A 27,706-nucleotide genomic window follows, 5' to 3' on the forward strand; every position below is an offset into this window, starting at 1 on the left:
GACAGCATCCTAAAAAGCAGAGACATCACCCTGCCAACAAAAGTGCGTTTAGTCAAGGCTATGGTCTTCCCAGTTGCAATGTATGGCTGCGAAAGTTGGACCATAAGGAAGGCCGAGCGTCAAAGAATTGAGGCTTTTGAACTCTGGTGCTGGAGAAGACTTGCGAGTCCCTTGGGCTGCAAGGCGAACAAACCGGTCAATCCTAGAGGAGATCAGCCCTGACTGCTCTTTAGAAGGCCAGATCCTGAAGATGAAACTCAAATATTTCGGCCACCTCATGAGAAGGAAGGACTCCCTGGAGAAAGGCCTAATGCTGGGAGCGATCGAGGGCAAAAGAAGAAGGGGACGACAGAGAATGAGGTGGATGGATGGAGTCACTGAAGCAGTAGGTGCAAACTTAAATGGACTCCGGGGAATGGTAGAGGACAGGAAGGCCTGGAGGATCATTGTCCATGGGGTCGCGATGGGTCGGACACGACTTCGCACATAACAACAATAACAAAGGGGAGTGGAAGGAAGGAAGGAAGAAAGGAAGAAAGGAAGAAAGGAAGAAAGTGATGCATCAGTCTGTATACTGCTGCATTAGCACTAACAGAATCCATGCTGTTTCTATCAACCATCAGCAGCACAACAGGCAACGAAAGCACCTTCATCCGGGTAAGAACTTGAAACAATCTAGAGTGGAATCTCATGTCAAGATTGTTGGAATATGCAAGATCCAGTTCAGAATCAGTTTCTTAATAAGGTACAAAACAAGAATTCACATTACAGTACAAATGCACGAGATATGCAAAGATTAATATAGGAAAAGATTCCAAACCATGGAAGTTATTAAAATTTAAAATTAAAATACAATGCAGCTAGAAACACTATCTTCAATCTGATATCACCCAGTTCGTCCTTATATTAGTTACTTCCTATGCAAATTTAGCCACAGCAGAGGTTAATTGAATATTTTTATCTGACAGTGTGATTTTAAGTGTTTCCAAATGAAGCCTAATTTGTGGGAAAGATGAAGTAAACTCTCTTCAGATTTGATTGTACAGTTGGCATTCAAGTAAGACATGTTCTGATGTTTCAATACTCCTTTCCCAACAGACACATAATTGCTTGTGAATTGGTTTTTTAAAATAAAAAATAAACCTTTCCTGAAAGCAGATGGAAGCATATTATAGCGAGCATAAATGGTTTCTGTGTGCCGGGATGATTAAACTTGATAGATAGGATAATAACCATAGATTATTAGGTGGAGGCAATAGAAAAAGTGGACTGTTTATTTCATTGAGGTCATGTTGATGGTTAATATCCAAAATTCTTTCTTTTATTATCTCCTGTGCACAGCAATATGAGCAAAGTTTTTTCTCCAGAGTGGATATCCATATTGTAATCAGTGAGTCTAACAGATGAGTCAAACTCTTTTTGGGAAAAAGCAGTTTTAATCAGTACATATGTAACCCTTTCTAATGGGGAGGGTTCAAATTAATAAATGACAGCACTTTTATGGCTTGACAAAATGAGAAATTGTTTCAAAAGAAAAGAAACCGTTTCAGAACTTGAATAATTTTAACTATAACAATATTTATCATCAACCACAGAACTTCAAAACTAGATATAACAAAATTACAATGGCTATGAGCATAGCAATATTAATGGGAACAAAATCTTCAGTGTCCTTCAAAAAGGGCACTCAGAACAGAACCAATCCTAAACCAATCCTAACACACATTGGAAAAAGAAAGTCCAAACTTGAAATTATAGAAGCACATGGCTGCTGCTTCTTATCTTCAGGAGCTGGCTTGCTGCTGCTGCTGCTGCTGCTCAGGGACTCACTCCCTGGCTTGGCCTGCAAAAGAATTAGCAGTTCCCTCAGTCAAGCTCTGGGCCTTCTCTCTGCTGCTGCAGGGCCAGACTGACTGAGAGGGGAAAGCCTTACTTTCAAACAGTGCACAATTGAAAAGAAGAAATTATAAGGTGCAACCTTCCCCCCTGGCCATTATGCCCACCAAGTACCTGCAAAAGAATTAGCAGTTCCCTCAGTCAAGCTCTGGGCCTTCTCTCTGCTGCTGCAGGGCCAGACTGACTGAGAGGGGAAAGCCTTACTTTCAAACAGTGCACAATTGAAAAGAAGAAATTATAAGGTGCAACCTTCCCCCCTGGCCATTATGCCCACCAAGTACCTGCAAAAGAATTAGCAGTTCCCTCAGTCAAGCTCTGGGCCTTCTCTCTGCTGCTGCAGGGCCAGACTGACTGAGAGGGGAAAGCCTTACTTTCAAACAGTGCACAATTGAAAAGAAGAAATTATAAGGTGCAACCTTCCCCCCTGGCCATTATGCCCACCAAGTACCTGCAAAAGAATTAGCAGTTCCCTCAGTCAAGCTCTGGGCCTTCTCTCTGCTGCTGCAGGGCCAGACTGACTGAGAGGGGAAAGCCTTACTTTCAAACAGTGCACAATTGAAAAGAAGAAATTATAAGGTGCAACCTTCCCCCCTGGCCATTATGCCCACCAAGTACCTGCAAAAGAATTAGCAGTTCCCTCAGTCAAGCTCTGGGCCTTCTCTCTGCTGCTGCAGGGCCAGACTGACTGAGAGGGGAAAGCCTTACTTTCAAACAGTGCACAATTGAAAAGAAGAAATTATAAGGTGCAACCTTCCCCCCTGGCCATTATGCCCACCAAGTACCTGCAAAAGAATTAGCAGTTCCCTCAGTCAAGCTCTGGGCCTTCTCTCTGCTGCTGCAGGGCCAGACTGACTGAGGGGTGGGGCTTTTGCACTAATATATGAGCAACTTACTTACTGCTCATGCTCAGTAACCTTTGGCTTCCTAGGCCTAAATCCTAAACTGATGGAATTTATTAAAACAAAAATGACATGGGTTACACATAGATGTACCTATTCATAATCTGGTCTGGATGGTATACATTCCTGGTTGGTACCTGAAGTAAGGATCTCAAAGCCCAAAGAATGTTTCAGGGGTTTCTCAATTGTAAAAAAATTGAGAAAGGCTCTTAAACACATGTATGCAGAGTGCAAACCTGATTAAACATTTCAATTTGAATAAGTGTTCATGGCTGTGGCACAGATGTCTTGGACATCTTTATACAGCTGTTGCTGTATATACAGCTGTTGCTGTATAAACAAAAAAGGTTAAGGCATAAGTGGGCAGAGAGTGGGCGGGGCCAGTCCGGGTGAGGGCCCAATCCGAAGGTGAGAAAGCGCCTTCCGATTGGGGCCTCACCAGGACAGACAAGAGTTCGAGCCAGTCAGGAGGTGCAAAGCCAAAGTTCTGACATGGCCAAAGTTCTGACAGGGCCGCCCAGCCAGGGGCAATCTGGAGACATCACTGCCAATCTGCCCCTGACCACCACAGGGAGAGGAGGTCAGTAGGGATGCCAAGGCGGATGAGGCTTGGACAGGCTGTGCCAGTCCTTTTCGCCCCAAGGCTGTCCTAACTGTGGTGTCCAACTGTAACTTCCTTCACTTTGCCTCAGAACCCTGACAGAGCTGGCTGGAGGCTGGTGAGTGCTCTCCCTCCCTCCCCCCTCCCTTCAGGCCTGCTGCGCAGGAGCCTCTGACAGCCCCTGACTGAGGGAGGCATTTCCAAGACCAACACAGGGGAGTCTGAGGGCATGGATTAGGGTATTCCTTCTGGGGGGGGGGGTAGAGCTTTCCCCTTCTGTCAAACAGTTGGCTGACAGGGAGGCCACAGAAAAGCCCCTTCTCACTTAAAATACTACTCTGGCCTGGGGTTAGACACAGCCAAGCCATGTTTATTTCTTCTTTTCAACTCTCTGCAGGTTTGAGGCCACTGCACAGTGTTATTCTGCAGATGAAACTGGATGCTGTTGCAGAGGTTCTTTTGTCTTCTGTTTCATCTGCACAACAACCTTGTGCAGTAGGCCTCAAATCTTTCAATTCAACAACAACCTGGGTGGGAGGCCCTAAAAGTTTCTTCTCTACCACAACCCTATCCAAAGTAGTCCTTTCTGCCTCGGGAGCTGATCTTTATACTCTGCAGATGAGCTGTAATTCCAGGAGCTCTCCAGGCGCCATCTGGAGGTTGGCTACCTCTGGGTTGGAAATATTCCTGGAGGTTTGGAGGTGGGACTTCAGAATTGTACAATGCCACAGAGTCCAGCCTTCAAAGGAGCCATTTTTGCCTGCAGTTGGGAGGAAATGGTGCAGGTGTGTACCTCCTGGGCTATGGGCTATGGCCAGCCCTTACCAGCAACTGTTTGTATTCTGGGTTGCAGATAGACAGACCAGCATCAGTCCTGTGAGTCTGGAAAGTGCAGGAAGATCTAAACAACTATTTACAGCCTGAAACTGTAAATAGTGGACAAGTAAATGGCTGGAGAGACATGGAAACTGAAGTGACTTTTTCAACCTTGGCCTGGGAAATTAAAAAACAGTATTAAAAATCTTACAAAGGTCAAGACTGTTGTGCACAGAGAGACTTCCTCTTAGGGTTGCCAGTTTCCATGTCAGACTCTCTACCCCACCTCCCTCATGGGGAGTCTGCTATGGGGAGAAGAAGGGAAGATGATTGGAAACTGCTTTGAGACACCTGAGGCCTGCTGGATCACTGTGGCCCTTTCGAAGTTCTCTCAGACCCCTCACAGCCCCACATCCCTCACAGGTTGTCTATTGTGGGGAGATGAAGGTAATAGCTATTTATAAACCGATTAGAGTAGTAAACAACAGGCTACAAAAATCCAGCACTTCTTCTAAGGAGCAACCATGAAAGAAGCATGTGAGCACATAATATTTTATCAGTGAAAAAGTGGAGACAGAAGGAACAGGGTGGACACCTGTGTGACTACCCCATGTGTATTAGGGCAGGGGGACATTTCAATGTCTGTGGCCTAATTCACACAAGAAGGGAAATGACGCAGAACTTGGAGGAATTGGTTGCCTTGTAATCTCCCCCTAAGAAGAGTCTCCAGTCTGATTTTCCCTTCACATATCTGAAGACATGGCTCTGGAAAGCTCATCTGTAACCACTATGCCACAATTCCCAATGCTCAGTCCTCTCCCACACTCAACGAACATTCCAAACCACAGGTTCTTGACACCCATATCTCTACACCCATGCCCTCATTTGCCACCACACCACCACGACCTCCCACACAACACACACATTCAACCCCATGGCCTTACAGACTGGACAATTCCTCCCCTTCCTCTTTCCACTTCTAAGCTCTAGCTCCTGTAGTATTCATGGATACAACGGGCTTTGTCCCTAGTAGAGATAATAATGCTATCGCCCATCTTGAGAGAGAGAATCTGGCCTGAAAAAGGGCATACAGATAACCAAGTATAATATGAAAAGAATCTGTACAGTGTATTCAAGGAAAAGGAACAAAACCTAGTTTCAGTAAAAACCATGAAAGAAGCCTGACATAGTGCTCTATAGCAGTGGTCCCCAACCTTTTTGAGGCTGGGAACCGGCGGCAGCAGGGAGGGTGATTGCCTGGCCGTGAAAGTGCCGCGCATGCGCGATTTCGACTGTGCATGGCGCATACGTGCATGCGCGGCCCTGCCACGCATGCACAATGCGCGTGCGTGGCCCTGCTTCCCTCTCTCCCTCCCCACAGTAAGAAGCTTTCTGGGCCGCAAGCTTGCGGCCTGGGAAGTTTTTTACTGCGGGGGGGGGGGCGGGGAGAAGGAGCCGCGGCCCGGTGGTTGGGGACTACTACTCTATAGAGCTAATTCATAGTGATTTATGTGCATGACTGAGCAGAACATAGTTGGGGGAGATATATATTTAGTGTAGATAGGATAGGAACTTCTTGATTATTTAAAAATTATTCTTGATTACTTTCAATTGCTGACATCTGGCCGATACTTAGACCGGCCCAGTGGTCTTGCTAATTAACTATTACCACCATCAGCTGAATACTAGAGATTTTAGAGTTACATTTTAATGCGGAGAATTGTTTTAAGTTGTTGATTGTTATATTTATGTACTGGATATGTTTTTTACATGATTGTAAACTGCCGTGACCCAGTTTGCGGAGAGAGGCAGTTATATAAATCCATAAATAAATAATTCCTCCAGTGTCATGACTGGGTTAACAGGAGACTCCCTGCTTTTTGAGCACACTCCCCCCACCCTGCTTGCCTCCAGAACAGCAGTTGAATAGAAGAATGAATGCAGACAACAGATAGCTCAATAGGTCTGTTCTCTCCTCTTTCTATATATAGTTGTTTCTCTTCATAAATAAAATCATTTTATTCTTTAAGCAGCCTGGTGGTCTGCATATTCAAACTCTGCCGCCAAGGACAAAGAGATCCAGTTCTCCCACCAAAATATACTATGAAATTATCCACCTGCGTAAAGCATCTTAACACCCCCCCCCCCACTCCCACACATACAGATGGACTATTACTAATCCTGGGAGACAGCCAAGATCAATCAGCTTTACATGCTAGCATTGTATATAGGATGCTATAAAAAGTACCCTTAATTGGAAGATCCTTGGAATATTACGACATCCCAAAGACTGAGCATCCAGCAGCTACTCCCTGTGTCAATATCTTCCATGCACTGGAGAGGATTAGCTATAAAACCCAGGATTGTCCCACAGTTTTTGTAATTGTATGGCACAGGCTGTCATCCTGCTTATCCTGCTTACTTCTAAATAAGAAGGTTGATTAATGCATATTGATATTAAGTATTCTTTGTGACAGGGATCTAATCAGTTATCATCTGCCCATTTTTGACTAAAACCAGGTAGTACATTTCATCTCAATTGTAGTGAAATATTAGAGAACGGATAATTTCACTCCCTTTGCCTTTATTAGCCCCAGATTTTTGCTTTATTTTTGCATGGTAGGATTATGCTCACTGTTACAGTTCACCTGGAACACCCCGTTGATTCCTGGCCAGTCTACATTGGTTTTAGCAATACTGGCTCAACATTACGGTGGTTGCTTAGCAGGCATGATGGGAAACAGGCTATGGGTAGGTGGAACAGAAGCAAGGCTGGCATCAGCATACTTTGGGTTGGGGCAGCTTCCCGTGCTCAGAGATTCTTCCACGCCCCACCATCACTAATCCCTCTACCCTACATCTCCCCCCTTTCCTGCCCCTTTATATGCAAATGCTCTACCACCCATGCTTCAGTGGCCCCAGGTGGCCCCAGGAGCAGCAATACAAGTGCTGCTGGAGAAAGGACATGAATGCGGTGCCGGCTTCTGTGAATACAGATATTGGAAGGACTTGTGCAGGGGAGGATGCTCAGTCAAGCAGGGGACAAGCAGGTGGGGGGTGTAAAGGGAAGCATGAGAGAGGCTGATGATGGGCAGAAGGGGGCTGCTGGGCACAGTCTGCCTAGGTCCCTCCAAAACGTGAAACCAGCCTTAGACAGAAGGATGCCATACTGTAAAATCTACCACTGTGATTAGGGTTGCCAGGTGTCCAGTTTTCTCCTGGATAGAGCAGTACTTGTCCATATTGGGAAGAAGCAGCCTTCCATTTCGCTAAGCTAACGGTTGGGACTTTCTCTTTTTCCTTGTGTTCTGAGTGCTCTTTATGAAGGGCAGTAAAGATCCTGTCTCTTCATAGACATTAACATTCAGTTTTTTCTTTAATTGTAAAGTTGCTACGTTTATAATAAATGTTTTTATAATATATTTGTTATATTGAAAACCATTTAACACGTTGATTGGAAACCCCTCTCCCCATTAGAAAGGGGAGAGGGGTTTCCAATCAACGTGTTAAATGGTTTTCAATATAACAAATATATTGAACAATATATATTAAATATAACAATATATATATTAAATATTGCTGCTGTTGTAAGGGTTGTCCTGCTCCCTGAGAGTTTTTGCCCATTCCCTAGGATTGCGGTGTATGTTTCTTACTACATGCCTATTGGCCTTTGAAAAACAGGTATCACTGGACGAAGCATCTATTTTGTTGAGAAAAATTAAATAGATTTTTAATAAATGTGCAATTAATTTTAATTTTTTTATCACTATCCTCTTTAGTGGGCTATATAAACTGCTGAATAATGCCTTTTTATATGGTAGGCTAGGGGGCAGTGGGGATGACTTTATGGAACCAAGAGTGTGGTGCCCCCAAAAGTCTGGGTACCAATGGACTAGTGTATCTGAACCAATGGACCCCAATTCAAATCCCCACTCTGCCCTAGAAGCTCAGTGATCAGTCAGATACCCCCTGCTTAACGTACCTCAAAAGATGGTTGTTTTCAGGATAAAATTGAGCAGAAATGATGTTGTAAATTGCTTTGGGTCTCCATTTGTGAGAAAAGCAGGGTATAAATACCGTCATAAATATACCTCCTTTATTCTCAGTGAGGCAGGTTAGGTGCTGATTTGCAAAGGCTTTTCAGTGAATTCCAAGCAGGGACAAGAAATGAGCTTTTCCCATCCCTAATCCAATGTCGTGTCCACAGCTCCACTGCTGCCACCGCCTCCACCAGAAGACTCATCTGCACCTGCGTCAGTGCTGCTGGGAACATTTGTGCCTGCACTAGCCACACCACCACTGCTGGAGTATGCAGCTGAGGAGGCAGGGTTGAGTGGTGAGGAGTGAGGGCGCGACCGGGCGGGATGAGCAGCCGGGCCCCAGCCGGGCCCCAGCCAGGTAGACACCCTGCCCTTTGTTCCAACAATGACCCCATCTGCATCAGAACCTCAGTCTAGCCCAGACAGCCCACCAGAGTACAGAAGTCAGCATCCGCAAGTGGATTCGACAGTGTGCCGCTGGAGCACCCGGCTGATGGCATGCTGTCAAGGCAGATGGGCCCCAGGTGCAGGCACTTCAGGGGATGGTGTCTGAGGCCGCAGGTGCGACCATTTAGCAGGTTGCACTTAAATGGGGTGGCGACTATGTTTCCTTGTGGATACAATCTGAGCATCAACCCCAGCCATTGCCTTGCTCTCAGTTCCCGCCTCAACTTCACTTCAGCAAAGCTTTGCCTGACTGTCTATCTGTTCCTGACTCCTGTTTCAGCTTCTGGACTCTGGCTCTTGGAGCTTGGACTCTGCCTGGGTGCATGGGCAGCCCATCCAGCATGTTATCCAATAACATGTTTGTAATCTAGCCTTGCTATCCAAACATTAACAGCTGGAAGTAAAGCCATTGATCTCATGTGGAATTTGCAGTTTAGCAAGGAAGTACTGCATTTCAGCTTTTGTCTCTCAACCTTGACAATTTCACCATCTCTCGAACACACTGAGAGGTCAGGAAATAAGAGTGCAGAGAAACCCAAGTGGAGGAGGCCTCCCTACTGGTGTTAATGGGGCAAAGGAAAGGACTTTTTAAAAGCCTGGGAAATGGTGCAGAGAAGGCAGCCTGGGGAATAACCCAAGAGCAGAAGCAATGATATGCCTGACTTTATTTGCGATTAATTTCATATAACTGGTCTGGACAACCTGTCCAGGAGGTCGCTCAAGATCTGCTATTAGAACTCATCTCCAGGTGATGGAGATCACCTGAAGAAAAAGGCCTCTTTGGAAGTTGATGGCAACCCACCCTCCCCATCCTCCACCCCCAACATTTCCCAGTAGAGAGAAACTGCATGCTCGGGGGGGGGGGGGGAGTCCTGCAAGTCTTAACTGAAAGGCTGGCCCACATGTAATGAATAGAAGAAGCTGCCCTTGTGTAAGAGATAAAACTGCCCTGCCAGGTACAGGGAAGAATCTTTTCTCTTCTGCTGCTGAATATGTATGATGCAGGCTAGTAAGGCTACCAACTGCCTGGAGAAAAACATGTCTTTTCCCGTTGATGCAGGATTAATGTGTGTGAATGGGCAGCTGAAGCCTTTCACGGTAAGTAAAAACACACCTCTGTTGAAGAGCCTTTCCCCTCTGCAGGCTATTAGCAACCATATGGATTGAATATCTGTTTGTTTAATAGATATTCAGCCCATTTGCTTTCCTCCAGGCAGCTGGCAACTGTAGTGGGCTATGTTTAACTTGGTAGGTCTAGGTTTGCCATCTTTTTTTTCTTTTTTTTTACTGGCCCTGCTCCTAGCCTGCACTGGATGGAATTTTATTTCCTCAGACCTGTGAAGTCACACTAAAGTTGACCGTGTTTGATGTTTGCCATTTCTTTGGACTTGTACACAGCAGTGCCAAATTGCTTTAGAGATACAGGAACCAGGCTGTAAGAACAGGCAGCAGTGATAAACTATCCAAGTTAAATGGAGCCCACTAGCCATGTCTTATGGGTTGCCAGGTGCTTGACACACTCATTATTTCTGCAGTGCCACTAGGCAACAAAACCAGTCTGGTCTTTGAAATCAGTCCACTGGCCAGTCCCTGTATATGGCTTGTGAGCTGCATTTGATTTGGTGACTGACAGGTTGTGATACTCTTCTTAATATTTGTTTGTTAATTTTTTCAATGGTCAATAACTGCAATGGCTAGTTCCCCAGGGTATTGTGCTTCTCATTTTAGCAAACGTGCAATTGACTGGTATGGGCTTCTGCTAAGGGATATCCCCTTAGTAGAACCTCTTGTGGTGCATGTCCATGAGGCTGCGAGTTCAATCCCAGCAGCCAGCTCAAGGTTGACTCAGTCTTCCATCCTTCCGAGGTCAGTAAAACGAGTACCCACTTGCTGGTGGGGGGGGGCAAAATGGTAATGACTGGGGAAGGCACTGGCAAGGCCACCCTGTTTTGAGTTTGCCATGAAAACACTGGAGGGCGTCACCCCAAGGGTCAGACATGACTCGGTGCTTGTACAGGGGATACCTTTACCTTTTATCCTCTTAGTACTGCTGGCTACAGTTGAGCAGGTGATGCTGCAAATCCCTCTGTTACTCTGGTGTATATATGCCGAAGACAAAACCTGGCATGATCAATGTAGGTGGGAACATGGCCCATCTTTACCAATGGATTCCACATATGGATGGAGAGCTCCAACAGAGGCTATAACTCTTAACACATTCCTATTCTAGACAACTGTGGCATTACAGATGTTCTTTGTTTTTTCTCAAGGTTGATTCCTACAGTCCAGTCCTATGCTTATTTATTCAAAAGTGAATCCAGCAGAGTTCAATTGGACTTATTTCCTGGAAAGATTGCTTAGGAAAGCAGTCTTAAAGGATCACTGCTTATTCTGGAAGCTCCCTGAATTCCTTTAAGCCAAGTAAGCCCCCACCCAGACCCCTGCACAGTTCCATGCTGTTCCTATGACATGGCAAAAATAATGATCATACAAGCAAAATTCACCCAGGAGGTCAGAAAACTCATGAGAACATCAATAAAAGGCTTTGGCAATGTAGTTTGGGAGACCACCCATTTTCCTTTTTAAATATACTTTTTAATTTATATTATATATGATATAATTATATAGTGTTTTTATATAATACATATAAAATAACATGTACTCTGCAGGTGTAGCTTTATTCTCTTGGAGAAGAACTTATTTGTGTTATACTGTTCCTAAAGGCACTCTATTAGGGAATAAATTTGGAAACCCTTGAAGGTGGCATTTTACATGGGTGGTCAAGTACTTGTGTGGTTGGATCCACTTCAGCAAGCACTTGCAAGTGGATTTTGCTATTTTACATAGTTGCAAAGTGAATTGAAAGTGTGTTATTTAGTACCCCCACGGGTTTGTTTGTGGTGTAGGGACAAGAGTGTCAAACTAGGATCTGGGAGTACAAAGTTTGAATCCCATCTCTGCCATGGAAGGTTGCTGGATGACCGTGGACCAGTCATACAGTCTCACACTAACTTACTTCACAGGGTTATGTTGAGGAATAGATGGAGGAAAGGAGAATGATGTAAGCTGCCTTGGGTTACCACTGGAAGAAAGGCAGAGGATACCTGAAGTAAACAAATTAATAAATCATTCATGCTACTTTCTAGTTGTACAATTTGGACTTCTGGGGCTACTGGAAGCAGCTGCCTGTAGGAAAACATTTCCCCCTTGTTCTCAGATGAGAGAGCTTTCCAATCTATGAAAGGCTCTGAACCAAAGAACCAATCCTTTTTGTTTTTGTTGGAATCAACTATTTATTTCAGTTTCAGAATATAAACAATATATTGGAAAAAGCTGCTCTTGCTGGAATTCCTGCGTTATCTATTCCCATACCCCCAGCAATAGCTGTCATAGCTGTTTACAGAGGATAAAGGCCAAAACTGCCATGATGAAGATGTCTGTAAAATGTATTTTGTGCCTATGTGCAGTCCTTGTTTCAATAAGGGCTGTGTGGGATTTATATATTCCCACATTTTCCTAAACACACTAAAGTTAATGGGACTATAAAGGTGTACCTCTCCTTTTTGGATTGCCCTGATAACATTCAATTTGAACTCCTGCTCAGTTTCATACTCAACTAGCTAATTCATGATAATTCCTTTTTGCATAACATTCTTTCCCCTTTTTCTGTAGCAGTGAGAACAGATCTTCTGTCATTGCTTTAGAGCAGTGGTCCCCAGCTTTTTTATCACCGGGGATCACTCAACGCTGGGGACCACTCACCGGGGACCACTCAACGCCTTTTACTGAGGCCCGGTGGGGGGGGGGGATAGTTTACTCCTCTGCTCTCAACCACTGCCCTAATGCTCTCTGATCGCTATGGTAATGTTTAAACATCCCTTCAAAATAAGATACAGACACGCCACAACAATAAACATAAGGAACATTTTATTTTCATGGAAATTTTAACTCATGACAATGACAAATCAATGGGAACCATGAGCTTGTTTCTCTGCAACGAGATAGTCCCATCTGGGAGTGATGGGAGACAATGACACCCGAAGTGTGTTGCAAAGGGCTGAGGGGGATGAAGTAAAGGGCCGGGGGGGGGGAAGGCATCCTTTGGAGCCCACCTCCAATTAGTTGAAGGACCACATGTGGTCCGCAGCCCACAGGTTGGGGATCGCGACTTTAGAGGGCTACAGGTTTTACCAAATGCCTCAGTGATCCCATGTGGAGTGACCTCTCATTGCATTCTGGTGCTGGCCAGTTCAGAATCAGAATTACATCGAGCTGGAAGAGACTACAAAAGGTCATCCAGTCTAGCCCCCCACCTTCTCAGGAACTTAAAAATAACACACTCCTAACAGGTACTCATCCAATCTCCTCCTAAATCTTCCCATGAAGGAGACTCCACCACACCCCAAGGCAGCATATTCCATCTAAGAACAGCCCTCACCCTCAGAAAATGCTTTCCAATATTTAAGTGGAGCCTCCTTTCCTGTAATTTACTCCACTGCTCCTAGTCCTTGTCTCTAAAGCTGCAGTAAACAAGTTGGCCCTCTCATCAACATGTAAACCTTTTACACAGTTAAACACGGCTATTGTATCACCCCTTTCCCTTCTCCAAGATACACATACACATAAGTCTCTCAACCCCTCCTCATAAGGCATGGATTCCAACCCCTCAAATATCCAAGCAGCCCTTCTCTGAACACGTTTCAACTTGTCAATATCCTTTAACTACGGTACCCAAAACTGGACACAGTATTCCAAATGAGGTCTAACCAGTGCAGAATAAAGTGATCTAGATTCTGTGCTCCTACAATTTAGCCTAGTATTGCATTAGCCTTCTTACTGCCGTATTGCCCTCTTGGCTCATATTCAACTTACTGTTCACCAGAACTCCCAAGACCCTTTCCCACATACTACTATCAAGCCAAGTATCCTCCATCTTATATTTATGCACCACATTTTTATTACCCAAATGTAATACTTTATACTTCTCCCTATTAAAATTCATTTTGTTGGCCATGGCCCAATTTTCTAATCTTTCCAGATCTCCTTGAATAGTAGTCCTTTTCTCTTGGGGTATTAGCCACCCCACACAATTTAGTGTAATTTGCAATTTTGTCAGTTATCCTGTATCAGCTCATCCAGATCATTAATGAAAATGTTAAACAGTTCTGTCCCCACCATAGAACCTTGTGGTTTATTGCTGGTCACCCCCCTCCAGGATAAAGAGGAACCATTGATGAGCACCCTTTGGGTTCTATCAGGCAGCCAGTTACAAATCCCCTTGATTGTGACCTTGGACATCTGTTTTTACTAACTTTCTCATAAGAATATCATGGGGGACCTTATCAACAACCTTACTAAAAGCAAGATATATTATATCCACTGCATTTCCTGAATCTACTAAACTAGTCACTCTATTATCATAGAAACATAGAGTGGGAAGGGTTCTCCAGGGTCATCTAGTCCAATTGCCTACCCACAGTGACCCCAATTTCATGCCCAAGTGATCCCTCCACCAAAAATCTCCAGAATCCAGCCTGGCCTAGAGGGAATTCACCTACCATTCCACAGTGGCGATCAGCAATTCCCTGTGTATATAAGGAAGGGCCGCAAAAGACAAACACTGGCACATCCCTTCGGGCCCACCCACTCACAATCTGCCTACGTTCATAAAATCAACATTTCTGCATTAGTTAAAAAAAAAAGACATGAGATTAGTCTGACAGGACTTATCCCTGAGAAATTCATGTTCAATTTTATTAAGCACCACTTTATCTTCGAAGTGCTTTTACACTACCTGTTTGTTTAATGATCTGTTCCAAAAGCTTTCCCGGTTACCTGTGTTAAACTGTCTGGTTGGTAGTTATCCTCACGTAGCGCATGCAGAGTTCCTTATTGAGGAACACCACTGAATTTGCCCAGCTCTGTTCATTTCCAAGACAAAATTTAGAATGCATTAGATTAGAATTGCCCGGCTGCGGGCTACAGTCCTATATGCACTACCGATACTTAAAATCGAGCTGTATTCCTGCAATCTGTCTCCCAAAATTAGCCAAGGATTGAGAAGCTCATAAACACTACCAGGAGGACACTCTCTGCCACCCCCTCGCAGTTGGTAATCAACACGATCTGGAAAGGATTTGGCAGCCTTATTGGAATACTGCACAAACCCGGAAACCATGGCAACGGAACCGAGCCCCTCCGCTTCACTTTTTACACAGGCAAGAGACGTTTACCATAGAATTTAAACTACACTTGCAGACTGCTTTGCTATTGGCTGAAGGGTCATAGTAGGCGGGCCCGGGTCTGTTTGAGAGACACGTGTACAGAAGAACCAGGAAGTGGCTGCCGGATTTGGATTATCTGCGGTGTTTTGTAGCAGGTGGGGGTCTCCCACAAGTGGTGCATTTAGTGAGTTGATTTTTGGGGGGTGGGGGTGGAAAAGCATGTCATTAAAGCTAGAAATTCTTATCTTAGTTGCTTAAAAAAAACCTAATAGGACCCAAACGGATCATAACACGGCAGAATCCGTTATGGTTACAGTTCGGAAGTTTGCTGAGGTTAGAGGTCGGTGGGTTTGGACCCCTGTAGAATCTTGGCCAGCAAGTATGTGTAGTTGACAGCGTTTGTACAAAAAAGTGTGTGTGTATGTATACGGAGTGAGAGAGCTCTCCTTTATTTGAATGTGCATCTTCTTATTCGGTAAGCAGAGTAATTCATTCATTTGGGTGCAGCGTGTAGTTTAAGAATATGGCTTCGTTTGTACAGCCAGAATGAGAATGTCGAAGCCAGTAGATGTAGTGTGATTTCAAATGCGTTAATTAGTCACGGTAGTGTTCTTATGGTAATAATAAGAGTTAGTTCAGTAGTTTTGGAGGGTCCTTGAAAGACAGCACGTTCTCTAGCTTGCATAAATTGTAGCTGAGCACTCCACTATCATATTTTTGTCAGACCTGCGGTATGGTGAGGATGAGGGGTAGAGCACCAGTTTAGCATGCAAAAGGTACCATGTTCAATTCCCAGTAAAAGAGCTTTACTTTAGATCGGGGTGTTCTCCAGATATCAATGGACTACAATTCCCATGAGGCCAAGACAGCAGGGGCTCATGGGAATTGTAGTCCATTGACACCTAGAGAGCTACAGTCTGGCCACCCCTGCCTTAGATCCTCTGGAGCTGCTGTCAGTCAAGCAAGACTGACTTCAATAGAATCTTGTCCTGACTCAGTAAAAGGTAGTAACATGTTCATGTGCACATCAGAATGGATTATGCCATGAACACTGGTTGCCATTTGGAGCTATGACACTGAACATGTTTTTGGAAGGCTTGTGGGTTATTAAAATCACAAATGTTTGCATCTGATAAAGGGTAATATATATAATCCAAATGTGCAATTCAACATGACAGTAAATTAGTGAATCTTGTGCTTTATACTAAGAATTCACAGAGTGAAATCTTTTCTGTTGATAAATGAAACCACTTTTGTTTGAACTGTGCACAAGCTATCTTTTATTTCCTTTCTTTAAAGTTTATGTTTCTGAGTCTTGAATTTTAGGAGTGAAGTAAAGGCTCTCTGATAAGGGCAGCTAGTGTTAGACAGATGCAGAATTGGAGGGACAGAAGACACATCTTAAAAGTATTTAAAAGGCTGCCATATGGAGGATGGAGCAGAATTCTTCTCTCTTGCCCCAGAGGGACAGACTAGAACGAATGGGATGAAATTAATTCAAAAGAAATTCCATCTAAACATCCAGAAGAAGTTCCTGACAGTTAGAGCGGTTTCTTAGTGGAACAGGCTTCCTTGGGAGGTGGTAGGTACTCCATCTTTGGAGATTTTTAAACAGAGGCTAGATAGCCGTCTGATGGAGAGGCTTATTCTGTGAAGGCAAAGGGGTGGCAGGTTACAGTAGATGAGCGATTGGGATGTGAGTGTCCTGCATAGTGCAGGGGGTTGGACTAGATGACCCATGAGGTCCCTTCCAACTCTATTATTCTATGATTCTACATTGTTTTTGATGAAATGTTGTCAGTTAACCTAGACGGTTCTCCATTTAAATCTACAAGTAATTAATATTTGGTGCTTGTGTGCCATGAGCATCTTTGCCCCCCCTTCTCCCCCAGCACTTGCTGAGTTGGTGCAGTAGCAGCTGCTACAGATAAAACATAACTGAATAGTGGCTTAATTTAAAGATTATTTTCTTTCTTTATATGCTATTAGTAGCTCTGTCTTTCTAGAAATTCTGTAGTGGAATATTTTAACAAATGCCAGTTTCAATATCTGCTGCACCAAACTATTTATAATTTAAGAAATACACATTACCTGTTCAGTTTTACTTTTTTCTTTTGTGTCAGAGTTGTAGCACTTGGGTGTGAATAGTAACAAAGTGGCTGTTTAATGGTTCAAGAACATTGTTTTGTGTTAAAGATTGGAGGGCACATGCATTTCAGTGGGGCATGTATAAGAATATTTCCTAGTAAGGGGATTATTTCTGTGGAGAGTTAAAACAAGAGCACAATCTTGCCAGAGTTAAGCATATTTACCTTCCATTGATTTCAAAAACAGATGAATTTGTTTAAACTTGTAATAAGTGAGACCTAAAACAGTTTTGGTCTGTTTTGACCATGGTTTGTAATTTTTTTCTAGGGAGCTGGATCAAAATTTTCCATATACTAAAATGCTCTTAATCTAGGTCACTAGTTCTCAACCTGGGGGTCGAACAACCCTTTCACAGGGGTCGTGGCAGGACAAGCAACTTGGCTGGGGGGGGGGCGCTATCTACACAACAGCCTTGCAGGGTAGATTGAGATAGAGCGTTTGTCTGTCTGAAGCAGTGGAAAATAGCAAGATCTGCATGGTGGGACAAGAGACTGAACTGACCTGAGAAACCCTGGAAAGAAACAGATTTATATACAATCATGAACAATGGATCTTCACACCATTGGTCAGTTTAGGTTTAATTTCTTTGAAAGAACACTTGCATAATTTTATTGTTGAAGGGTCGCGGCATGAGGAAAGTTGAGAACCACTGACCTAGGATGTTACAGAATAAATGCAGGCTGCATATTACCATTAAACACAAGAAGATCATATCTCCAGCCCTGTTCTTGTTTTATAGTGAATGCATGTAATCAAATACACCATGTAATGGATTGTATGTGCATTCACTGTAATTTGTCAATAGGACTTCTGATTTTTGGTTGTCCACCACGAATGGGTATGTGAATATGTACAATTTGCACAACTCTGCAACAGAATTAGACAGGTAAATGAAACAAGGCAGATAATGATTGACTAAATTCAGCACTTTGTATATTCGGAGAGTTATTTTAATGGGCCAAGTGCTTTATACTTTTATATTTCCTTGTTTCTACAACAATCTTGTGCTTGTTGAAATCTGAGTTACTAAAAAATAAGTCTTGTTAAAGCTTGCTGGAGTTTAGGTCTTTTTGGTAAAAGTACATATAGGGTTTCAGACTTTCCCCCATTTTACAAAGAAGCAGTATGAATGAGCAAGTGGCTTACCTAACCTCTGTCCTCAGCAGTCTGTGGTTGAAGAGGGAACTGAACTTGCATCATCGTTACTCAAGCCTACCTCTTCCTCTCATCGGTGAGATATAAATGAGTTCTAATATAAAGGGCTTTTGTTTCTTTAAAAAATGGTACTCTTGAAAAACCTGTGTTCAAAACCTGTGTGAAAGTGACAATACTTGTCAGGTAAGAATAGGACTTAAAGAAGAAAATTCTTAAGATATGATTGGTAGTTCAGACTTGGATCCTGGGTAACCCAGGTTTGAATACCTGTTTCTGCCATGGAAGCTCACTGGCCCATCACAAACTCTCCATCTGGCACATCTCACAGAATTGTTGGGAGAAAGTGGAAAAGGGGAGAATGATTCTAAAAACTGCCGAGTCCCGAGTGGAGATAAAAGCGAGATATAAACAAATAACTGGAATTGAATTATATGAAACGTTCCTACTGAATGCCCCTTTCTTTCTTCTAGATCATCAAACCCAGGCACATTCAGTATGCTATTGGGTTACAATCCAGTGTTGCAAGCACTGCTAGGAACGTTCCTGACGTGGGGACTGACTGCTGCGGGCTCAGCGCTGGTGTTTGTATTTTCCAGTGGTCAGGTGGGTCATCATCTTCATTTCCAGTTCTTTGTGTAGGTTGAAAATACAGTAAATGCCAAATAGGATTCTCAGCTTTTTGCTGCCCGTATCAGTGAAAGAAGTATGAATGCTACATCTACATTTAATTGAGTGAACAGGAGTTAGAACATCAGATGACTGTCCATGTAAAGGAAATGGACTTATCTACATTATTATGGATCCTTTTAAACAAGGCAGATTTAATTTTACAATTCATAGCTGAAATAAAATTTAAAATTGATAATAAATTTTGGACGTAATCTGTTTTTTAGGTTCCAGAAGAGAAACCAAGGTGCCTTGCAGAAAAAAATAATAGTTTATGGCTCCTTAAACAGTAACATGTTTACTGGGGCTTAAGACTTATTTATCAATGGTCGTCATCAGGTGAAACAAGATCCCCCCCTTAAATTAAAGTCTCCTCCTTGTCCCTAGCATTACATGGAAAAAGCTGTATTACAAGTAGGTGGATTTCTTTCCACCTTCAGTGTTTCCAAAGAGGTTGCTTGTGCTGCAGTTTCTTTCTCAATAGTGTCAGTTATGTGCCCTCAGGGTTTAACCCTTGGCAGGTGTCTTTCAGAGTCTTTGGTTCATGGTGAGGCAGAACAGGCAAAAATTTGCAGGAAATAGCACTTGACTGACAGTATAGTTCTAGTCTTCACAGTTTTGAATTACTTACTTAGGCTATGGCTCTAAAGGAAAGACACCTTTTGGTTTTGGCCTATGTCTGCTACTATGTAAAGCTTGGAAGACTGAAACCCCCCTTGGTGGAATAAAATTACAAATGTTTGGACAGATTATTCTTTTGGCTGTCATTGTTTGTTGATGTGTGTTTGTATACACTAAAATCCCTGCTCAGTTATGGATGTGCTATGCACAAGCCATCAGTTCAGATTTCTTATCTGTGCTGCAGTCATAATGTTGACCTCCCTTGTTGTTATATTGTGAATGGAAAAAAGATTTTAGTGTGATAGGATAGCAGACAGGGTAGAGGGTTATTTTGCTGGCCACCATTTTTGAGCCTGTGGGCACCTTTAAAATTCTGACACACACTGGTGGGAGAAGCTACGTAATGGCCATTGCAGGCGCCATTTCAGGCAGAAGGATGACTTTTAACAACAAGCTTACTGTTTTAGGATATTTTCTTGCATCTTACCTTCAGTCATTCAGTGGTGATCCTTGTGATGTGTTGGCAATGGTGGGCTCTAGGAAATGTGTTGGCAGGCACCATAGTGCCTACTGGCACCATATTGGGAGTCCCTGTGGTAGCCATTTACATTTTGAGCTAGTCGTTTACACCAGCTGGTTCAAGCCATGTTCACAAGCTTGATTCTGCCACTTCAGACTTTGTTTGGTGGTACTCTTGCACAATAAGCTGCCAAATCTTGGCGCTTTATGCTTACTGGAAGATCTTTTTAACTTACAGAGACGGATCCTGGATGGCAGCCTGGGCTTTGCTGCGGGGGTAAGTATTGTACACCCTGTTTCATGTTAATCTCTACTGTGTGCTGTCCTGATCTTCTCGCTTTAGCTACTGATGGTGCTTCGTGTAGTTGCCATATTGCATTGATGTTTCTTGCCTGAGATGTAATCATATCTATGTGAGATATCAGAAGAATCTGAGCAACAGTCATCATGTCCTGACCTGATGCCTCCTAGTGAGGTGGTAATATGAGTGTCAGTGTTATGTGGATAGTTGTCTTGGATGTTGAGTTCACAAAGTAAGTGTGTTTAATTAATTCAGCTGATTTTTGTGCTTTTTAATTAGGCCCCTCAGACATATTTTATTGTTTTAAAAATGCTTGAGTTCTTAATTGTTAACTCCTCAAAGCCACATTAACTAGCAACTGGAGATATAACATATCTGTAAATTTTGAGGACTTAAGGGAAATAAATGTTGGATTTTTCTAGGAGAACTTTTCAAAAGTTCCTTGTAGAAACTGGAAAATTGAGAAGGAATGGAATACATGGAATGCTGACTTTCTTACTACCTGAAGAAAGTGAAATGTATTATATTTAGCTCAGCTAGGAGAAAGGCCCATGTGGTAAGCTGTTTTACAGGGGGGAAAAGAGAATTTCTCTTCACAAAACTTATGCTGTGCCTGAGTAGCAGCTGTTTACTGTTTTAATTCAGTTGACCGCTGCAGAATGGATGTGTGCTATAAAGAAGGCCGTGCAGTTGCCACTTGTGGACTTTCAGGTGATTGGCACACCTGAGGTATGATCCAGGGTAAGGATGTGCAAAAAACCCACAATGGTATTTTTCAGTTTAGAGTATATTGAATTCAGAAAATATTGATATTTTCTGATACTCCCAAATACCAGTATGGTATTCGGATCCAGTAAATATTCAGTATGCTGAATTTTTCCATCTCCATAACAGGCTATGGGAACCACTATAGTCAACTCCTTCCATAGGGCATAATGGAGACTCGATCCAGTGTTATCTTGAGCTCGGTGCTGCATGTCTGTTTTTTGAGATAGGCACCAAATATGCTGCATAGCTTTTGGTGCCTCTCCTCAAAACAAATGAACAACAACAACAACGAAAGTTTGAAAAAGATTGAACAATGGTTCCAATTCTGGGGGCACAAATGGGGATCCAATTCTGGGGGTACAAAGAAGATGCCTCTCCTCGATTGTTTCTAATGGAAGGGGGGAAAAGACATTTGAACTTAAAAGGGAACAGTTCTGCAGGGCCTGCAAAAGGGATCTCCTCCGTCAGGCATTTGGTTGAGGTCAATCTCAACCATCACTTCCCATTGGCCCCCTTAGCCTCCCTCCTGTGGCAATCACTGCAGATCCACCCAACCCACTGGGCCATTAGTATGTGTTGATTTAATGTTCTCCCTATTGTTTTATCATTCTACTATGTTGCTGTCATCACTATATTGTTATAAATTGAGTTATCTGTATTATTCCTGTTTTATGTAAACTGCCCTGGGGTGAGCAGTATATAAATATAATAACTAATTAAATAAAATTCCTTTAGGCAGCATAAGTGAACTCCGAAGGCATTTAAAGGGCTTTTCAATGTCTTTAGAGGGAACTCTTACCTTACTTCAAGGTAAGAGTTCACTCTAAAGGCATTGAAAAGGACTGAACGCCCTTTAAATACACTTAAATAACTTCAGTTGTACAGTGATCCACAAAAATCCTGAAGGCCTATAAAGGGCATTTAGGGTATTTGAAAAATAGCTAGCTATTTAACTGGCTGGCTGGCTGGCTGGCTGGCTGGATGGATGGATGGATAGACGGATAGACGGATAGACGGATAGACGGATAGACGGATAGATAGACAGAGGTTGAATTAATAATTGAAAAATGCCAAGAAGATATTTTTATGGTATTATTTCAGGCTGTATTATCTGAATGTACGCCCCTAATCCAGTGCCAAGATGATTAATATTGGTCTCTAATTGTGTAGAGGTTGGCCTTTGCTCAGAGTGGCAGTGTGGGCCTTACTTCAGCTCTCACATACATTTATACATTTTAAAAATCTCTTCAATGCAGCTATGCATATCACAACATGGGGATGACAGTCCAAGATCTCTTCCAGTAGGGAGCAGTGGTAGAAAGCTGTATAGATGGTCTTTGCTAAGAATGTTTCCTGGCACAGTGGCAGTTTTTTCCTGGATGGCATCTTGCTGCTTTGTCTTTCTTTGTGTAACAGATGCTGCTACGGGGCATCTTTTCAAGGGGCCTGCTGCTCCCATTCAAGTCTTGGCAGGCTTGCTAATGGACAAATCAGTCTTTGTTGGATAGCAGAGAATACACATGAATAACAGCTATGGAACCAAATGCTTGTTACTCCTTGGCCTGCACTATTTCGAAATTACCTAAATTATCCCTTTTCACATTATTGTTCACGGGATTTCCAAGGAAGTCAGGCTTGGTTTACAACACTGTAAAAATGCAATGTTTATTACAAGATACAATATATTTTCTGTAGGAAAGGATTAACTGAATATATTAGGAAGGCTGGGATTTAAAGCTCTGTCAAGGTGAAGGTGTATTACAAAGATGAAATCTCTGCTGTTGTTTCTAGAAGAGTAGAATGACAAGTGGGCATCTACGGGACTTGTGGGAAGCATCTCATTTTCCTTCTCTCCCAGCTTGGAGTGGTTCACAACATAGTTTACAATAGTTCCATAAGGAGTTTAAGAATAAAAACTCAATTAAAACATTGCATTAATCAGTAGACATAAATCATAACCTGCTATTTCCATTCACCGCTGTTGGTTTTACCTATATAGAGCCAGTTTGGTGTAGTGGTTAGGAGTGCGGACTTCTAATCTGGCATGCCGGGTTCGATTCTGCGCTCCCCCACATGCAACCAGCTGGGTGACCTTGGGCTCGCCACGGCACTGATAAAACTGTTCTGACCGGGCAGTGATATCAGGGCTCTCTCAGCCTCACCCACCCCACAGGGTGTCTGTTGTGGGGAGAGGAATGGGAAGGCGACTGTAAGCCGCTTTGAGCCTCCTTCGGGTAGGGAAAAGCGGCATATAAGAATCAACTCTTCTTCTTCTTCTTCTTCTATACCCTGATCTCACATTCAGGAGGAGAGTTTATGGAAAATATGAGAATCCAGCCAGTTGTTCCCAATATGCCTTGTTGACCTTGTTGAAGAAAATCTCTTTATTGTGGATACAACAATGTTAACGTCTTTAAATCTTTGCTAAGACTAAACACCTAGAAACCATTGTTCCTTCTCTCCCTGCCCACCCACTTGGGCATGAAACACTCTAGACACTATCCTTCATAGCCAAGTCAGGAAGACACAACTGGTGCTTCTGGCCCCAAGGTTGCGGAGAGAAAATATATTCCCACGCATCAAACAACTTCGCAGCTGGAGTCCCTGGTGGAAACTATACCACTTAAAACTATCACACCTAAGGCAATAGGATACAGAATGAATGGCAGATAAAAACAAATAACAAAAGTTTGGATACACGGTTTTGGCAGAGGAGAGCCTTTTCCTCCCTTTTTCTAGGATTGTTAACCTCCCAAGTACAGAAATTAGTCCATCCTCTAAAGCAGCCATTTTCCCCCAGAGTAACTAATCTCTTGTCACAAAGAGGTTGCTGTCTGATTCAGGGTTGCTAACTTTCAGGTGGGCCCTGGAGATCTCCCAGAACTGAATTTCAGACAACAGAGAACTGTATCCCTAGAGAAAATGACTGGTTCAGAAGATAGACCTGTGGCATTATATCTGGCTGAGGCCTCTCCCCTTTCCAAACACTGCTCTCCTCAGATGCCACCAAAAATCTACAGGAACTTCCTAGTCAGGAACTGGGAGCCCTAGTCAGACCTGGTTCTAATGAGACCTTCATCAAAGGCCAAAATAAGTCTGGAAAGGGCCCTGCCTCCTCCTCCTCCTCCTCCTTTTTACTAACAAAATCCAGCGTGGCATGCTGTGGTTGCCTAGCAAAAGCCACTGGGGAAATTAGTTGCTTAAAGCTACAAGCATTTCTTTTATCATTGTCAGATTTTGTAAAGCCCCAATTCCTTTTCAGAGTTCACTAATTTCTGCATACCTGAGGCTCTTCTCTTGTTTGTAGAAAGACCTGGCTTGCCTATTCACAGTTCCAGTCATTAGATTTAACTATCCAAAGACTTTGCTATTAGAATATAAGGTGATGTGTGAGAAGGCACAAAGGAAAGGAAGAAAAATAATCTGCAACCAAACCTTAGTCAGAAAAAGCCAAAAAGGTTGATGAAAAACAAGTATATGAAACTAGTGCATTCTTCTCTGAATGAATATGCTTTAATGAGTACACAAAAATAACCCAGAGTAATTGCAGCTTAAAACTGTCTGATCAGTAGTAAAAAAAGAAAGACCAAATGCATTTCATTAAGCTGTCTTCATCTGTAGTTGGGCATATAAAATGTTTCCTGTTATGAATTACTCCTGTGTCAAAAGTAAATAAAAACCATACCCGAAATTTTATTGATTCACTAAATATGCTGTACTGTTTAACATCTACATGACATGCACATATGAAATATGAGCAGTATAAATCAAAGGAAATGACTTCTTGGACCATGCTGAACAAAAATTTATTTGAAAGGAATTTTCAGTAACCTGTGCAATATAAATAATCTAACTTTTCAAAATCACATTGTGTAAGAAAGATGGTGCCCTCCCAAAATGGCCAATGATGGTCCTTCCCTGGCTGGACTGAAATGCAGGCTATTTCCTGAGTTGGCTGGGAGACGCTGATGGGGCTTGGCTTTATGCTGGCCATGGAAGTGGCAGAGTTCCCAGCTGTGCTGTTATCAATCCTGGCTGGTGGCCAACAGGAAAGTGAAGAAATGTTACACAGAATCAAGGATCTGAACCCGCTTCTCTAGAAGAGGCTTGCTCATTCATGGAACAGGGCAAGGCATGTAATTTATTCTCATAGGACAGCTGAAATGGTACTGATGATGAAAAGGACATCACAGGACCTCATAAAGAGTGGGAGGCTTATGATTGTCTTGCCTAAAAATTGCTGTTGTTGTTGTTGTTAGGTGCGAAGTTGTGTCTGACTCATCGTGACCCCATGGACAATGATCCCCCAGGCCTTCCTGTCCTCTACCATTCTCTGAAGTCCATTTAAGTTCGCACTGACTGCTTCAGTGACTCCATCTAGCCACCTCATTCTCTGTCATCTCCTCATTTGCCCTCAATTGCTCCCAGCATCAGGCTCTTCTCCAGAGAGTCCTTTCTTCTCATGTGGTGGCCAATTATTTGAGTTTCATCTTCAGGATCTGGCCTTCTAAGGAGCAGTCAGGGCTGATCTCCTCTAGGACTGACTGGTTTGTTCGCCTTGCAGTCCAAGGGACTTGCAAGAGTCTTCTCCAGCACCAGAGTTCAAAAGCCTCAATTCTTTGACGCTCAGCCTTCCTTATGGTCCAACTTTCACAGCCATACATTGCAACTGGGAAGACCATAGCCTTGATTACATGTACATTTATTGGCTGGGTGATGTCTCTGCTTTTTAAGATGCTGTCTGGATTTGCCATAGATTTCTTCCCCAGGAGCAAGCGATTTTTAATTTCTTTGTTGCAGTCCCCATCTGCAGTGATCTTGGAGCCCAGGAAAATAAAATCTGTCACTACCTCCATTTCTTTCCCATCTATTTGCCAGGAATTGAGAGGGCCGGATGCCATGATCTTTGTTTTCTTGATGTTGAGTTTCAAGCCAACTTTTGCACTCTCCTCCTTCACCCGCATCAGGAGACTCTTTAGTTTCTCTTCGCTTTCTGCCATTAAAGTGGTATCATCTGCATATCTGAGGTTGTTGATATTTCTCCCTGCAGTCTTGATTCCAATTTGTAACTCATCTAACCCCACCTTTCTCATGATGTGCTCCGCTTACAAGTTAAATAGGCAAGGCAGCAGTATACAGCCTTGCTGAACTCCTTTCTCAATTTTGAACCAATCATTGATTCCATGCCTGGTTCTCACTGTTGCTTCTTGACTTGCATATATGTTTCTCAAGAGACAGATAAGATGCTATGGTATTCCCATCTCTTTAAGAACTAAAAATAGGTTTGCTAAATTTGAGTTGGGAAATTCCTGGTGATTTAGGAGTGGAGCCAGGGAGGGGCAAGAACCCCAGAAGGCTATAACAAAGAGCTCTAGAATTTGCTCTTTGAAAACAGCCATGTCCCCCAAGGAAACTGATTTCTGACTTTTGGAAAGGAGTTGGGTGTCTGGGATAACTCCAGCCCCTATCCCCATGGGGTGGGTGGGTGATGGCAGCCCTAGGCTTCCTCCCCTGCACCCCTTCCCCCCGCAACCTGTTAGAGTCTGTCTGCCTTCCAGGATCTTTGTCTCATGCCATGGGATGAGCAAGCTCTCCGTAGCCTGGGAAGGGTCTGGAGGGAGGCATTCATGATCCTTCAAATCAATTGTATGGTGGTCCCTTTAAATGCCTCCCTCCAGACCCTTCCCAGGCTGCGGAGAGCAAGCTGAGCCTCTTTAAATGCTTTCCTGCACCCCTCTCTGAAGCTGCGGAGAAGGCTATACCTTCTGTCATGCTCCTCTAAAGAATCTTCTAGCCTATGCCCAACTAGGCATTGTGCAGCAGGCCCTTTCAGTAGCACACAGTGTGCCTCATTTTCACTGGGCTTAGCTAGCACGTTCTTCTCGGCTGGTGATGTCTGCTCTTCTGAAGCCTGCTGCTGTCTAATAACGGTACATAGTGAGACCCAAAAACTTAGTCCAAAATTCGCTATGAATAAAAGGCAAATATATTGAAACTGCAAATTTTTATATAAAAGGTTGTTATAACAAGAACCATTAGTTCATTTAACATTTCTTACATACAATCAACAATAAATGTGTACAAAAAGTAACAAGTGCAATTAGCACTTCCAAAACATTTGTCTTATTCTGCCACAATGCCTAGCAAATTGGCAACCTGCCCATTTTACAATCAAGTGCAATTAATATTTCCAAAACATTTGTCTTATGCTGGCACAGTGCCTACAAATTGGCAACATGTTCAGCTTGCAATAAATCAGCTTCACTGGCTCAAAGCTGTGTTTGCTTAAGAAGACAATCAATAATGCTTGGAACATTGTAGAGATTTGGGCTTTAGCTTGATAAGACCCGGTAAGGCCAGCCAGTCCTCCATCTCCTGACAGATGCTCATCCAATCTCCTCCGAAAAACGTCTAGCCATGTAGACACCACCACCCTCCAAGGCAGCATATTCCATCTACAACAGCCTCTGTTCTGTTTGTAGAACGGAATTTGAATCCCCTGCTCTTAGTCCTTGTCTCTAAAGTTGCAGTAAACAAGTTGTTCCCCTCTTCAACATGTCTTCCTTTTATGTAATTACACACAGCTGTTGTATCACCCCTTGCCC

The 27,706-nt window shown here is 43.2% G+C and overlaps 1 protein-coding gene and 1 long non-coding RNA gene across 24 annotated transcripts in view; one reads left to right on the forward strand and one right to left on the reverse strand.

Moving 5' to 3' along the window:
* SLC39A11 (solute carrier family 39 member 11) overlaps positions 1 to 27,706 on the forward strand; it is a 402,448-nt gene that overhangs the window by 30,149 nt on the left and 344,593 nt on the right. For 15 of the 23 annotated variants that reach the window (XM_077328331.1, XM_077328314.1, XM_077328316.1 and 12 more), the window contains 2 exons: positions 18,697 to 18,829; positions 20,271 to 20,309. In XM_077328331.1, coding sequence (XP_077184446.1) covers positions 18,722 to 18,829; positions 20,271 to 20,309 — 147 coding nt within the window. In that variant the 5' untranslated portion in view covers positions 18,697 to 18,721. The other 8 variants (XM_077328325.1, XM_077328330.1, XM_077328327.1 and 5 more) reach the window with 8 other exon arrangements.
* LOC143831335 (uncharacterized) lies at positions 1,710 to 14,908 on the reverse strand. Its single transcript, XR_013228828.1, has 2 exons — positions 14,535 to 14,908; positions 1,710 to 1,843 (listed from the first exon to the last, which is right to left on the reverse strand). It is a non-coding gene; the product is annotated as an uncharacterized LOC143831335 (long non-coding RNA).

Source organism: Paroedura picta, chromosome 3 (genome assembly GCF_049243985.1).
Source record: "Paroedura picta isolate Pp20150507F chromosome 3, Ppicta_v3.0, whole genome shotgun sequence".
NCBI lineage: Eukaryota > Metazoa > Chordata > Lepidosauria > Squamata > Gekkonidae > Paroedura > Paroedura picta.